Genomic DNA, 14,424 nt, shown 5'->3' on the forward strand with positions numbered 1-14,424 from the left:
GATCCTATTTTGAGGTGATCTAGCTCTGATTGGCCCGTAACCGTTGAGGGGTTGATGCCTTGCATGAGTTTTTGTGGGGTACACGTGACGTAACCGCTAGGGTCGTAACATTTAGGAGAGGAGATAAATATCCTACTTAGTATAGATAAGCTTAAATAATAAAACCTATATATTAACTAGAGGACTAGCTAAGTTACCTTTCCTAATAACCCTAATAGCAATAATAAAATAATTATAATAAGTAATAAGAGATCTTAATCTATAACTAAAGAAGAAAGCATAGATTAGTATAAAATAAAGATTTTATTACCTCTAAAAGGAATATAATATAAGTATAAGAAAGGCTAAAAAAGTAAAACAGAGATCCTAGGTATTCTCTAATAATAAGATATATAAAAAAATAAACTACTAATAATAAGCCAGGACTAACTTAGAAATATCTTAAAGGAATATTAGATATATAATAAGCTATTTAAAGAAGAACTAGAAATAAGGTTACTAGAATATAGCAAATAGGACTATAAGATTAGCCTTATAAATAAAAAACTACTATTTTAGAAGCTATACCTACTTAACTAAAGGGAATTATAAGTTTAATAAGAATATATTAATAAAATACTAAGAAAAGGCTATATTAAAGAGTTAAGCTTTTTAATAGTATTAGTAATATTCTTTATAATAAAGAAGAATAAAAAGGATTAATTAGTTATAGATTATTAACTAGTTAATATATATACTATTAAGGATTAAACCTTACTTTTATTTATTATAAAACTTAAGGATTAGTTATAAGGTAAGAAGATCTTTATAGCTCTAGACCTTAAAGGAGTATATAATTTAATTTATATTAGAAAAGGAGATAAATAGAAGATAGCATTTAGAACCAGATTTAGACTTTTTAAATACCTAGTAATGCCATTTAGTCTTACTAATGCACCTATAATATTTTAGCAGATAATTAATAGTATACTTTAATAATACCTTAATATCTTTATAGTATATTACCTAGATAATATCCTAATCTTCTTAGATAATAAAGAAGACTATAGAGAACATATCTATAAGATCTTAAGAATACTATAAGATGCTAAACTATTAGTTAAACTAAAGAAAAATTACTTTTATATTATAAAGGTAGACTTCTTAGGATATACTATTATACCTAGAGAAATCTAAATAAAGAAAAAGAAAATATCTATAATAGCTAAATAAAAGAAACCTATTAATATTAAAGAAATATAAGCCTTCTTAGGCTTTACTAACTACTATAGATAATTTATTAAGGACTTTAATAAGATTATAAACCCCTTAATAGAACTAATTAAGAAAGATAAGGTATTTACTTAAAATAATAAGGTATAATAAGCCTTTGAGGACCTTAAGAAGGCAATCCTTAGTAAACCTATACTAGTAATATTTAATCTAGATAAAGAAATTAAACTAAAAACAGATTTATTAGATTTTATATTAGGAGGATAAATTAGGTAATAAGATAATATAGGGAAACTATACCCTATTGCCTTCTATTTATATAAACTATATAAAGTGGAATTTAACTATCTAATCTATAATAAAGAGTTCTTAGTAATTATTAACTACTTTAAAGAGTTTAAATATTACCTAATAGGAAGTAAGTATTAGGTTAAGGTTTATATTAACTACTAGAATATCTTATATTTTATTATAATCTATAAACTTAACTAATAGTAATTATATTATATAGAATACTTATATAAGTTTGATTTTATAATTATTTATTATAAGGGATTTAAAAATAGAAGAGTAGATATAATTAGTTAATAACTAGACTATAATACTAATACTACTAAAGTAAAAAAATAAGTATTAAAAAAAAATAAGAAGGAAGAATACTAATTTACCTAGAAGATATAGACCTTAGGATAGATATAAGCAGAAGTAACTAAAAAAATCCTAAGGGAGCTATAAGAATTTATCTAAGAATTCTATATATATCTATTATATAAATACTAAGGAGTTATTAAAACCTTAAAATAATTATTATAGCAAGGGTATTAAATAATATAAAAAGTAGTAGAAAAGGTTATTAAATAATATAATATTTATATTAAAATAAAGGTATAATAATATAAACCCTATAAGATATTATAACTAATTAAAGTTATAAAATAACTATAGAGTTTAATTATAATAGACTTTATAACTAAATTACTATTATTAGAAGATCCTTTAACTAGAATCTTTTATAATAATATTATAATTATTATAAATAGACTTATAAAATTCTTAATCTATTTACCCTATAGAGAGGTAATAGATATAGAAGTTATAGCCTATATCTTTTATAATAAGGTAGTAAGAGAATAAGGATTACTAAGGGAAATTCTTTTAGATAGAGGACTAATATTTGCCTTTAAATTTTAGTAATTACTTATAGTACTTATAGGAGTTAATTACTAACTTATAATAGTATTTAAACTATAAGCAGATAGATAAATAAAATAAATAAATTAAGTACTAAAATAATACCTTTAGTATTATATTAATTATAAGTAAGATAATTAGATTAAGAAGCTACTAAGTGCCTAATTAGCATATAATACTGCCTATAATAAAAATATAAAACTTATACTATTTAATATAAATACTAAATTTATACCTAATATATATTATAATACATAAGAACCTAAGAGTATAAACCTAGTAGTAATTATTATAAGTAATAGGCTGAAAGAAGTATATAATAAACTTAAAATAGAGCTAGAATTTATTAGAAAAAGGATATAGAAATACTATAACCCTAAAAGGTTAAAGGGATTAACCTTTAAGGAGGGGGATATAGTTTACCTATTTGTAAAAAATATTAAAATAGATTAACTAAGCTATAAACTAGACTATAAGTACTTAGGACTAGTTAAGATTAAATAAAAAATAAGAGAAAATTAATATAAATTAGACTTACCCCTGAATATTAGATGTTACCTAATTTATTATATCTTAATACTAGAGTTAGCTACTAATATAATATATATTAGAACCAGTAACGAACTATAATAAATTATAAGACTAGAGGTCTATAAGGCAGAGGTAATTAGGAAAATAGAGAAAATTAATAGATAAAAAATATACCTAATTAAATAGAAAAACTACCTAGAAAGTAAAAATATATAGGAACTAATAAGATACCTTGCTAATACCTAGTGACTCCTAAAGAACTTCTATTAGCCTTAAATAAAGGGGAAGTATTAAGAAAATTATTACCTAAACCTAAAGCAGACTAATTTATATTATTAGGGATATAATCTACCTAGAGGTTATAAAGCAGTATATCTTTATATATATCTAAACCAGATAAGATTATATCCTACTAATCTACCTCCTAAAGGCCATAATAAATAGCCTTAGAATGCTTTTCCTTTATATAATTATAAATTTTATAAATCCTTAATAAATAACTAGTAGCCAGAGCTAAATAGGACTATAGCACTGCTATTTCCTTATAAAGCTTAAGAAGATCCTTACTTACTTTATTTTTATTATTCTCTAATTTCTTTTCTTATTTTATTAAATTTATAACTACTATAGTTAGTAAAGAAAGGCCAATAAAAATAGCATATAATAACCTATAGGAAGAGGTGATATAAGTACTATTATAAGACTTTTTAGCCTAAATATACTTACTGCAGTAAGTAGAATTAGCAGATATTAGATACTTCTTACCTGCCTAAAAATAATAAGTATAAGGCATATTAGCTTCTTTATTAATAAATTTAACAGAAAGCATAAGTATTTAGATTTTATAATCCTTATAAGATAACTACTTAGAGATATAGTTAGATATTATAGAATATAATAATAAAAGGTTTAAGTTAGACCTTACTAAAAGAAGACTGATATAGTTAGGATAACAGGCCTTAAGGGCAAGACCACCAGAGAGGAGAGATCGTATTATAATCCCAGCGGTTATATTATATATACCCTATAAAAACTCTACCCTAGTAACTAACTAGATAAAGACTAATAAGTATAAGAATAACAGTATTCTAGGACCGTATTATTCTAGGATTAATAATAACCTTATATTATATCGCTCCTATATAACTATTATTAGTATATAAAACATATTTATTAGCACTTTTATAGGACTTAGCTTACCAGCTATTAATAAAGTATCTTTATATTAATAAGCCTAGCCTATATTACTTAATTATTAAGAGATATAATACTTTGCACCGCTTAGCATCACGCCCTATGTTATCTGCAAACATAAACCTAGTACGGACTAGTTTACCTGTTTGGAAACCTAACCATTACATATAAATTAACCTATAAAATTAGCAGAGTTACTTACCCTATATCTACCTAATTATAAGAAATATAATATTAAAACAACTCTCTCCTGTAAAAATTCTTTCTTGGCACGCACTGTTAGTGCGGTGCTAGGAGCGGGATTTTCTGCAGGCCACGCGACCACACAAAAACTGCGGGGACGCTATCGGCTCCCTAACAGCAGTTTTCAGAGAAGGAATTTGGAGAGTTCGCCTTCTCTGACAACACCTTTGTCGGATCTAATGGCGGCACCTCAGAACCAGAACGCCTTAGATATCGGAGGACGGTGCCCGTGGCATCGGTAGCGACATCCTCCCGATCAACGACGCCGATTGCGATGGGTTTTTCCCCTTTGAAGGCAAGCCGCACCGCCGGCCTCTGATTCCTTCCCAAGGTTTTTCCCTGCCGCCACGACATACGACTACGAGCTACAACTTGGTTACTGGAGATTGTGGACTGCGTCAGCAGATGTAGCGATGCGTGAGAGAATTCTGGTCGGTGGAAAAAGTCGACAGTATGCCCCCGAACCCGCTGACGGGTGACGGGCTCGAGAAAATACAGCGCCTTTTGTGCCTTGGTATGCTGGATGGTGAAGGAAGCGGGGTATCCTGTACCTAGCTAGCTCAGCACGTCTTTTGCTCCAGTAGGAGATTTGGCTTCGTTACAGCCACCCAGACGAAAAATACACAAACAAACAAACAAACAAATATAATATTAAAATACTACAACTTAGAACTATAATATATTAAAGTAACTTATCCTATATATTATTATATTATATTATAATAATGTATTTTTCTTAGTATAATATTTTATCACCTAATCTAGTTCAATTCTAACCAGCCCAGCCAGCCTTAGGTCTTTAACTTCGCTGTTTTTTCTGAATACTAAAATATTGTTTTCTTAAATTGCCTTCTTTCCCTCTTTCCCCTTCCCTACCCTGCAGTTACCCTCTTTTCTCATAATAGAACATTCACACTATCTATTTAATCTCTGCAATGGTGCGTTTCAACTCCATAAACCTCGCCCAAGTATGCATCATTGCCGATAAAGGCCTGCTGTCAGAGGGATAACCCCGTCTTATCCTTCAACTGATCAGCAAGGCCTTCTACCGCGTTCCTCTGGCCCCAGATGAATTTCGTTACATACTCGTCTTGGTCATCCCCCTCAACGAGTTGCTAGCAATCGAATATAGTGAGATTAACTCACTGTAGCGGCAATAAGTCGTCGATATGTGGAAAGAAGTTACTTGTGATCTAGCGACGGCGAAGGATGGCATACAATTTTCTGATGGAGTTAGCCCCGAGCTCCGAGAAATCGCTTGGTTCTGCGGTCACGTACGCGTAGACCACGTCGACCGATAATCTTGACCCGGTTGACCATCGCTGATGATGGTTGCGCAGCGGCGTATTTTCCATGATTGGAATTATAGGTTGTTGCACCAGTAATAATCGCGTTTGGAGGTTGACGATCAAAAGTGGTTTTGGCCTGCCAACTGAGGGATGAAACATCTTTTTATTCTTGTGGATTGAGGCCACTTGTCCAATTGGATCTTAAGGCTCGAGGCAACAGCTGTATGATCTGTTGACTTGATGTCAAGGTTACAGTGTTTTTCGGTGTGGTGTATAACGCCGTATATTGTATCAAGGTTAAAAATCTAGATTGTGTTATCTTGGCTATGCAACCTTAGCCTCACTTTTGGTGTAGCTGCGGCTAATCTGTCTTAAATATATTTTATTTTATAAACTTATTATTTAGTTATAAATAGTTATTAAATTCATTTTAAAATAGGTTAACGTATTTAATAAATAATAAATAAAATAAAGCCAAGGTTATCTAATTAAGATAATATAATATAATGGTTTTTAACCTTAATACTAAGTAAATTATATAATATTTTAATTAATATCTTATAATATTAAATTATTTATAGGCTTTTTATTATAAAAAATAATAATAAGATAGATAATCTATATATAGCTCTTAGGTCTATTAAATTATATTTACCATAACTCATTTTTATCTCAGCCTGATATTACCTACCAAATATTACATACAGGTTAACAGGATCTGCTGCACAGCTGACACTGGGCTAGGAGATACTTACTTGGTAGCCTTATAATGCTACCTCCAGAATCACTAGACAACGCCGCTCTGTCAGAAGTAAAGCATGTGAAAGCCTGGGTTACCTGCTCTTCAACAGACACCCTCTCTTCTCTATATCACACACCAAGCCCAGCTATAGTTAGTCGGAAACTTCCTTTTACCTTACACCAACCAGACATCAAGTAATCAAGACGACACATATTGTGGATTATGCTTTCACATGTTAACTGTTCCCTCCATCATTGATAGACTTCAAATACGATGACACTTTATTTCATCACATTACAACCCTCATTCTAGTTGGTCTTCCGTACTTAATCGGCGTCTAAACCAAATGAGGAGTGCCTTTCGGAACGAAAGGTCGTGCTACCGCGCAAACCTCCTTCTTTCCCCCCTCCACCACTGGCAGATGTCGCCCAGATGTCTAGCTCTTCGTATAATGATGAAATGAGGAATCACCAGTGATTTAAATGTGTCCGTCAGTGAAGATATAAGAATATAATAAAGAGCCTATGATAGCTGATTCAAGAGCACTGCTTCCGTTCATTTTGCAACTCGCAATATAAATTGACCCTGGCCCCATTATCTCTTCAGTTCTGAGGTTCCATCTCCTCCAAGGACACTCTGCTACTGCTAGTCATCTTTATATTCAACTCTACATCACAAGAATATCCCGACATGGAAGCTATCTATCAAGTTCAACGCCAATTCAGACTCGACCGTGGCCTGACTAGGATCAGCGTCAAGCGAAACCCGCACTACCAGCCACATGGCACCAAATCCTATGTTCACCTTCTCAACCGCTTTGGATTTAAACCTACTAAACCCGGACCGTACTTCCAAGATCGTCAAATCCAACAACGTGGACTCGCTCACCCTAGATTTCATGCTGCCGTGGGCGGACGTGTCTATCAGACCAAGATTCTTCGAAAGAAGCTAGGTACCGATGGAACTCTAGATGCCGACGGAACTCGAATTGGAGAGGTTACGGCTGAAGACGTGCCGTTTGATTCCATGTACTTATGCGAGGTGTCAATTGGCACACCCCCTCAGAAGTTCAATTTGGACTTTGACACTGGATCCGCAGACCTTTGGGTAAGCATTCCTAATGAGGCTCTAAAGCAGGGAGTGAAAAATACTGACCAGGTACTTAAAGGTCTTCTCAACAGAATTGAGTAAGAGAATTCAGGAAGGTCACAATGTCTTTAATCCTTTAACTTCCTCATCGTTTAATGAGCTCACCGATAAGACGTGGAAAATCTCCTATGGAGATGGGAGCTCAGCATCTGGAGATTGCGGCTCAGATGATGTTACTATCGGTGGTTTGACTATCAAGAATCAAACTGTTGAACTTGCATCGCAACTCGACCAGCAATTTGCGCGGGGCAAGGGCGATGGTCTTCTTGGCCTTGCTTTCCCACAGATCAACACAGTCAATACCAATGGGGATTCAGACCCTGCAGACACTCCTGTTGTTAACATGATCAATCAACATGACATTCCCAAGGAGGCTGAGCTCTTTACCTCGGCGTTTTACAGCCAGCGGGACGCTAATTCGCCTGAGTCATTCTATACTTTTGGCTTCATTGATACTGACCTTGTCGCGAGATCCGGAGAGGAAATTTCGTGGGCCCACGTTGACTCGTCTGATGGTTTCTGGAAGTTCCCATCTGCCAGTGTCTTTGTGAAGGGCAAAACCATCGATCTTTCCGGTAACAAGGCCATTGCAGACACTGGTACAACTCTAGTCTTGGTTTCTGACAAGGTTTGCGAGGCGCTGTATGATGCAATCCCTGGGGCGCGTTATAGCCCGACACAACAGGGCTATGTCTTCCCAAGAAGCACAAATGTACAAGACCTTCCAGAATTCAAGGTGGCGATTGGGGATAAGCAGTTTGTTATCCAGCCCCAGGATTTGGTGTTTGCACCTGCAGACAAAGACAACTGGTACGGTGGAATTCAGTCGAGGGGCAACTTGCCCTTTGATATTTTTGGCGACGCTTTTCTGAAGTCGGTTTACGCGGTATGCCGTCTAGAAGCTGAAATTTCTAAAAGAATGCTAATGAAAGACAGATTTGGGACCAAGGCAACAAACGATTTGGAGTCGTTCCAAAAATTGAAGAAACTCAGAATTTGGACCCTACGCCTATCGCATAGGGGAGTGCATTCATTATTATGTCAAGAAGGTTTTGTAAGTATGGGTGGTGCGTTGATATGGATATTGCTCACTCCTGAATTTCTCAGTGCAATACTGTTTGGTGATATACACAATATCTCGACAGTGAATTACTCTAGTAGCCCACAACAAACAAATTGTATGACGATCAATACACATATGCATCGTATAGAGCAACTTCTCAATAATGTTGAGAACTGAACCACACTGGAACCCGAACATCATTTCTAATTCTTCCCACAACAATACCCTGTCAAGTTCCATAGCTGTACTACAGCAGGCACTAAATGAAACAGTAACCGGCATCGTGACTCAATCACTGTTACTTGGAAATAGCCAGACAGGTCAATGTAAGATATGCAGGCAAACAAGTTACTTTTCTCGCCTTCGACTTATCATCCCACTCGAACCTGAACAGGAGGCCCGTTAGGTGAAATGTTCACCTCATTGTCATCTGTCATCTATTTACGTCGCTAACTCATAGTTCCGAACAATCTGAGTTCAGCCTAGTCGCCAGTACGGCTGTTGTTCTGGCAGAATCATACTTGGGGTTGGCGAAATTGTATGGCAGTCGCAGGTAGTGCATATACCATTCCCCTAGGACACGCGCGGTTATTGTTGAACAGGCACTGGGTGTTACGTGCAAGCAGGGATACTTCAAGATTACAACCGAAATGGTAAAACATCCAAGGGGCAGACTTCAACAGAACGCAATATGAATATACCTACCTCGATCAATGGACGAATACACATAATGTCTGACAGTTATTAGGTAAAACTGGCCGTGCTGCCAGGGGGGAAGGAGAGGGTTTAGGGCTCTTAGGGTTTAGAGACAGATTACTATTAGAGTTTAGGGGTTAGGAAGAGGAAAAGAATAGAAAAGATAGTATAATAATTTATAGAGATAAGGAAAGGGGATGAGATAGGAATAAGATAAGATATAAGAAATAAAAGAAAGATAAAAAGCAACTACTAATTATCTAGGAAATGAAACCAGTCCTCATTAAGTTAAGGAAATGGTTTAGTAAGCAAACTATTATAATAGCTTCCTGAGCAAGGCAGCTAGCAGAGGGTTTTAAAATAAACCAGATGATCTGACTTTGCAAGCAGCTTGATATCTTACTTCATCTGCTCTGCGAGGCTTCTATTAAGCCTAAACTAGATAGGGTAGAGTATCAATACTGCAACTGCTTTAAAGACTATTAGAGGTCAACTACAAGTATTAATTGTATTTGTAGAATCGTCCTCCTTGTCAGGATAGAGACCCTGGTTGCTGCAGGGCCCGATAGATAAGGATATAAGGCTGCTGCCACATGGGAGGCTGCCTATCCCTAGACCAAAGATATATAGGGGACCTGGCTGCAGGAGCTATCGGTTCCTGACCTGTAATAGGGCGAATCTCTCCACATATAAGATCTATAAGGGATACAGGGCGCTGGCAGGCAAGGGACGTAGATAAGCATCTGTAATGCTTTAATTTCTGTAGAAGGCTCCGCATGCAAGGTACTGGATCGTCGATCCGGAAGGCACCTGTCATAGTAGACGCTCGGGTAGTGGCTTGTCTTTAGACCAGGCCCCGTCTCCATCGGATGCTATACTACTGTGGGCTGTCTGGAAGTATAAGAAGGAGCTTAAGAAGGCAGAGGTTGAACAGTAACGGCAGGTCGAGGCTCCAGGTAGAGTAGATCCTGAGTCAAGATGGGTGCAGTTTATGAAGTGGTCGGCGTACTTACAGGAGAAGGACAAGGAGATGCTGCATGAGGCCAGATAATCGCCAGCTTCTACTGTAGTCGAGCAGCGGACATGGCCTTGTGTGATGCTGCCAGGGCTTGGAACTTGAGGAAGACTCTTTGTGGGAAGTCGGATGGTGTGCCTTGCAGGAATGTGGCGGCCACGAGGGTGTCTAGGTAGATGACGATGTCTTGTCCTGCTACTTCTCAAGATTTAGGGCGGCCTTGAGGCCTTTTGATTCTCCTGTGACCTCAGCGTCAAAAACAGCCGCGGGTCCAAGGCGATCTGATCCATTGAAGACCAAAAGATTATTCTGGTGGATAATAAAGCCCTAGCTGGCAGCTTCCTCTGAGGACAGGGAACCATCTGAGTATAAAACCAGGGGAAGTAAGTCGAGATACTGAAGCCAATGGAGGATGGCCTCAGTCGTTTCGTCTTCAGATGCTATCTGCAGCGGTGCCACATGCTCCTACTTCAAGCAATACTGAAGGATTGTGGGTCATACACAGCGCATGGTGAGCTTGTCGGTGCACCTAAGGCGTGTCCTGAAGCCGCTCTCGGTCGGTGCTTGATTTTCACGTTTGACGAGATCGTGGTAGATAGGTTCATCGGACGGAAGCGTTCGGGTCTGGCGATCATGACTACTTATTACGTTGAATACTCTGGGGTACGGGCTGGCAGTTGAACCAAACACAATCAAAGCATCCTCGGGGTACCTAGGGGATATTAGATATATCAGATGTTCAGAAACTGAGATCTGATCTGTTTGATCCGACTAGGTTTAATATCTAAATCGAATTAACTGATCTAATTGACGTATCTGGTTGGTCATCAGATCCGACGACAGCGCTTATAAGCGCCTCTTTTTAAGCTTTCTGCCATGGGCAACGTCGATATGGTCTTACCCATCTATACGCGGAGGAGACCCTGAAAAGATGGCCCCTTTCCAAGTTGTGGGACTCTTCGTTAGACGTTTTGGGAAAGGGTGAGGTGACTCTTGGCATGCGCAAGTAAGCTTCAGTGGAGGTTTCCGAGATATATGCCCTCATAGAGCATCAAGACCTCACTCAATACTATCCAAAAGATCTTTGGCTCTCGAAGAATAGTATCATTGTATATAGAATATCTGAAACCATCTAAAAGTTCTGCTCAAAAACTGTTCATCAGGACTGCTGCAATCGATTTTGAGTGTCATAACCGAACTCAAGCCTCAGGCCATTTCCAAAACATGTTGGCACCTTCAATATCCGCCAAGGGGTTACCCTCACCCTGCCTGGCGCTTCCGTACTGCTCGTCAAACCCGCATTTTTTATAGAACTCCTCCGTGCCAAAGGCACTAACAACCGAAGCGCAAATGCCATCCGCCTTGGCCTGCTCCAGACCCCATTGCACAAGCTTCCGGCCAACATTTTTCCCCTGAAAGTCTGGACGCACTGCTAATCCTTCGAGATACCAGGACTCAGCGCGCTTTCCGCTCCATATGTCTTCGAAATAAGGATATGCCCGCTCGATGATGTCCTCCTCCTTCGAGTCGCTTGCACGATTAGGCCAGGCCCAAGCATGAATGTTCATGACAATAGAAGATAAAGGCTTGAGAAGGTTTCCTGGGTCGATGGTTTAGCGTAGCCTGTATAACTAGGCTTGAGCCTAATGGGATGAGACACTCACGAGGATCCAAATACCAGCACTCAAGCTTTTGGCCCCCATCTCCCAGTCGTGCCCACTGAGCAATGCCGGCAATAATTTCCTGGCCACTCTCGTCTTTGGCCACAGCAACGAGCCATCGCCAGCGATAGTCCCAAAAGTTAACCCGTGCCCGTCGCAGCCAGTACAGGTGTACATCATTGGGATATTCGTTGCGATGGGGGTGTATGAGCTCGCCAAATATGTTATCCTTCCAAAATGCCTCTGACATGATGTGGGCAATCTCTGGGAGTTCGGAGTAGCGCGCATCGCGCAATGCAATCTCAGACATGATTTTAGCACCCGAGACAGGTGGCAAGATAAACGTGATGTAACGTGGAGTGCAAGATCTAGGACCCTTATATCTTCTGTGACAATGACTTTAGATGGTCTAGACCAGGTAGTGTCTCAACACGCGTGATTTAATATGATCCGATTGGTCTGCTTTGATCCTTGCTGCAGATCCTCCACGGCCCTAAATGAGGTTGTTGGTTTGTTCAGGCTGTCAGTGTCATATCCAGTTACCAATTTCGTCACTAGTCGGAGAAGCGCAAAGGCGAAGGGTGGGGGAAGGCCGGCACGCATCGGGAGAAAGAAACAGGCTGCCAACCACGCGAACGGACGATGTGGCGGCGAAGAGGAGAAATATTAGGAAGCTACTTTTACTTTGGCAGATCTGGGAATGATGATGGGGGGCACTAATGGCTAGTATCAACGAAGGCTCTGATTGGTCAGATCCACTCTTAGGCATTCACCAGGCTCATGGTAGGCTTCAAAGAGACCCTCATCAGCGGAGCAGGTTAGATCCCCAATTTTATGCTCTGCAACATATCTGATATACCAAATATGGGTTTTAAATCCGGTGTTTTGCATTTGTCTGTTTTGAGATAAGGCTTTGGCGTATTTGATAGATCTGTTTGGCATTTTGTTTGATTGGATTCGATTCATTGGCAGCACTGTCTACTACATCGGTTGTCCTCATACGTGACCTTCCATGTCACCTCCTTATTAATGATCATTTCTTGACTGCCAGCCCTGGAATTCCGCCCTTCCTCTGATATATGATCCCAACTATTGCTGCCAGTGTCCCTTGATGTCGTTGTTTGAGTTGAGACCTCGTCCGGCCTCCAACTGTGCGGTTGGCTATGGGCAGCACTATCAAATGTTGATTTTACTCCAGTCGCCATAGCCGCAGATGATGTAACCCCAGAGCTATTATTCCTAAGTGACTGAAGTGCGTATACGTTGCTTGATCTAGATATACTGAGGTTAAAAGACGCTGGAAACCCCATTCCCATAGAGAATGACTTTAAAAAGTTCTTCAGATTTGGCACAGTGGCAGAAATAAGCGACCAAGCAACCATGATCTGTTGACAGAGCAGGGCCTTTGTGACGGCGAATTGAGGCTCAAGAGAGGCTGGATATGTTGCAGTATACGCCAGATGAACGGCCGAGAGGGCGATGAGCGGTATACGGAATGAGAAAGCCATAACAACCTGGCACTTGCGGATGTATGAAATGTTGACGGACCAGGATAGCTGCAGCACGAGGAGCCAGGTAAGGATTTCGGTCAAGATGTCCATCGCCGTTATGACGGCCCATCGTGTATTCTAATCATCAATTCTTTGGTTAGGCATCTGATGATGAGTCTTCAGGAGGTGCAAAGTGTTTTCATACCTGGTGCGGGCATTGCTTGACGTTATCCAAAGTCAACAGAGAATCCGCGCGGCAGTTCACAAGCCATGCCAAACAGGAGCCGACACCCCATAGGACAGTGATCACCATGAGTCCGATGCAAACCGGTCCACTCTTCCCAGGCTTCGAGCCAATGATGCGTTGGATGAGGGCGAGAACAGAGCATTTGGCGAGACTAAGAGTTAGAAGGCAGAGAATACCGGCCGCTAGAGTTGACTGGTGGTGGCCATGTTAGCTGGTGATAGTAGTAGTACCGCATAAGGCTTACTTTCGACGATGTCGCCCATTGTTCCAGTGTAGTGATAGAGTTGAACTTGCCAAGGCCGTTACTCAAACCAATAAAGACAGCAATTGACTGAGCTAGATGGAAGATCTGAGTGGTTAGTCTATATGTGGAGCGTCATCCAGATCTGATGGGCATCCTCACAATTGCTAAAGCAAAGAAAATATCATCGAAACCGAACTTGTGATACTTGATATACAACCGTGCCAGAGCCACAAGCGTGCTGTAGATCAGGGACAAGATTGTCACGATCCACAATTGACCGGCGTGGTCGTTATATGTGACAGGAGAGAACCGATATGAGCCGTTGTTATCTGATGTCTCTGGATCCATGGCTAGAGACCATTGAGTCCGATTCGAGAAAGGTTATGAGGGAGATGTATTGCGCTGTTCAAGAGACAACAGATGACTATTAATCTCTATTTTCACCCTTGCGGCACGA

General features: G+C 38.8%; 3 protein-coding genes across 3 annotated transcripts; 1 reads left to right on the forward strand and 2 right to left on the reverse strand.

The window, feature by feature from the left end:
- Window positions 1-7,092: 7,092 nt before the first annotated feature.
- FOIG_16213 (uncharacterized protein) lies at window positions 7,093-8,571 on the forward strand (the record flags this gene model as incomplete). The annotated part of the gene is made up of 3 exons (XM_031217647.1): window positions 7,093-7,509; window positions 7,571-8,437; window positions 8,488-8,571. 3 exons carry the CDS (start codon window positions 7,093-7,095, stop codon window positions 8,569-8,571), a joined length of 1,368 nt encoding a protein of 455 aa, XP_031052619.1.
- Window positions 8,572-11,410: 2,839 nt separating this feature from the next.
- On the reverse strand, window positions 11,411-12,414 carry FOIG_16214 (uncharacterized protein). The gene is made up of 2 exons (XM_031217648.1): window positions 11,990-12,414; window positions 11,411-11,925 (listed from the first exon to the last, which is right to left on the reverse strand). Exons 1-2 carry the CDS (start codon window positions 12,294-12,296, stop codon window positions 11,525-11,527), a joined length of 708 nt encoding a protein of 235 aa, XP_031052620.1. The 5' UTR covers window positions 12,297-12,414; the 3' UTR covers window positions 11,411-11,524.
- Window positions 12,415-12,901: 487 nt separating this feature from the next.
- On the reverse strand, window positions 12,902-14,359 carry FOIG_16215 (uncharacterized protein). Its single transcript, XM_031217649.1, has 4 exons — window positions 14,127-14,359; window positions 13,968-14,072; window positions 13,682-13,915; window positions 12,902-13,614 (listed from the first exon to the last, which is right to left on the reverse strand). Exons 1-4 carry the CDS (start codon window positions 14,313-14,315, stop codon window positions 12,949-12,951), a joined length of 1,194 nt encoding a protein of 397 aa, XP_031052621.1. The 5' UTR covers window positions 14,316-14,359; the 3' UTR covers window positions 12,902-12,948.
- Window positions 14,360-14,424: the final 65 nt, after the last annotated feature.

The sequence above is a fragment of the Fusarium odoratissimum genome (assembly GCF_000260195.1).
Source record: "Fusarium odoratissimum NRRL 54006 unplaced genomic scaffold supercont1.69, whole genome shotgun sequence".
NCBI lineage: Eukaryota > Fungi > Ascomycota > Sordariomycetes > Hypocreales > Nectriaceae > Fusarium > Fusarium odoratissimum.

Bases quoted from the DNA above. Each gene is read 5' to 3' on its own strand.
- FOIG_16214 (XM_031217648.1), bottom strand. From the start codon at position 12,296: ATGTCTGAGATTGCATTGCGCGATGCGCGCTACTCCGAACTCCCAGAG. The intron at 11,926-11,989 runs GTGAGTGTCTCA...CCATCGACCCAG, and splicing joins GTGCTGGTATTTGGATCCTC to GAAACCTTCTCAAGCCTTTA.
- FOIG_16215 (XM_031217649.1), bottom strand. From the start codon at position 14,315: ATGGATCCAGAGACATCAGATAACAACGGCTCATATCGGTTCTCTCCT. The intron at 14,073-14,126 runs GTGAGGATGCCC...CTAACCACTCAG, and splicing joins TTTTCTTTGCTTTAGCAATT to ATCTTCCATCTAGCTCAGTC. The intron at 13,615-13,681 runs GTATGAAAACAC...ATTGATGATTAG, and splicing joins TCAAGCAATGCCCGCACCAG to AATACACGATGGGCCGTCAT.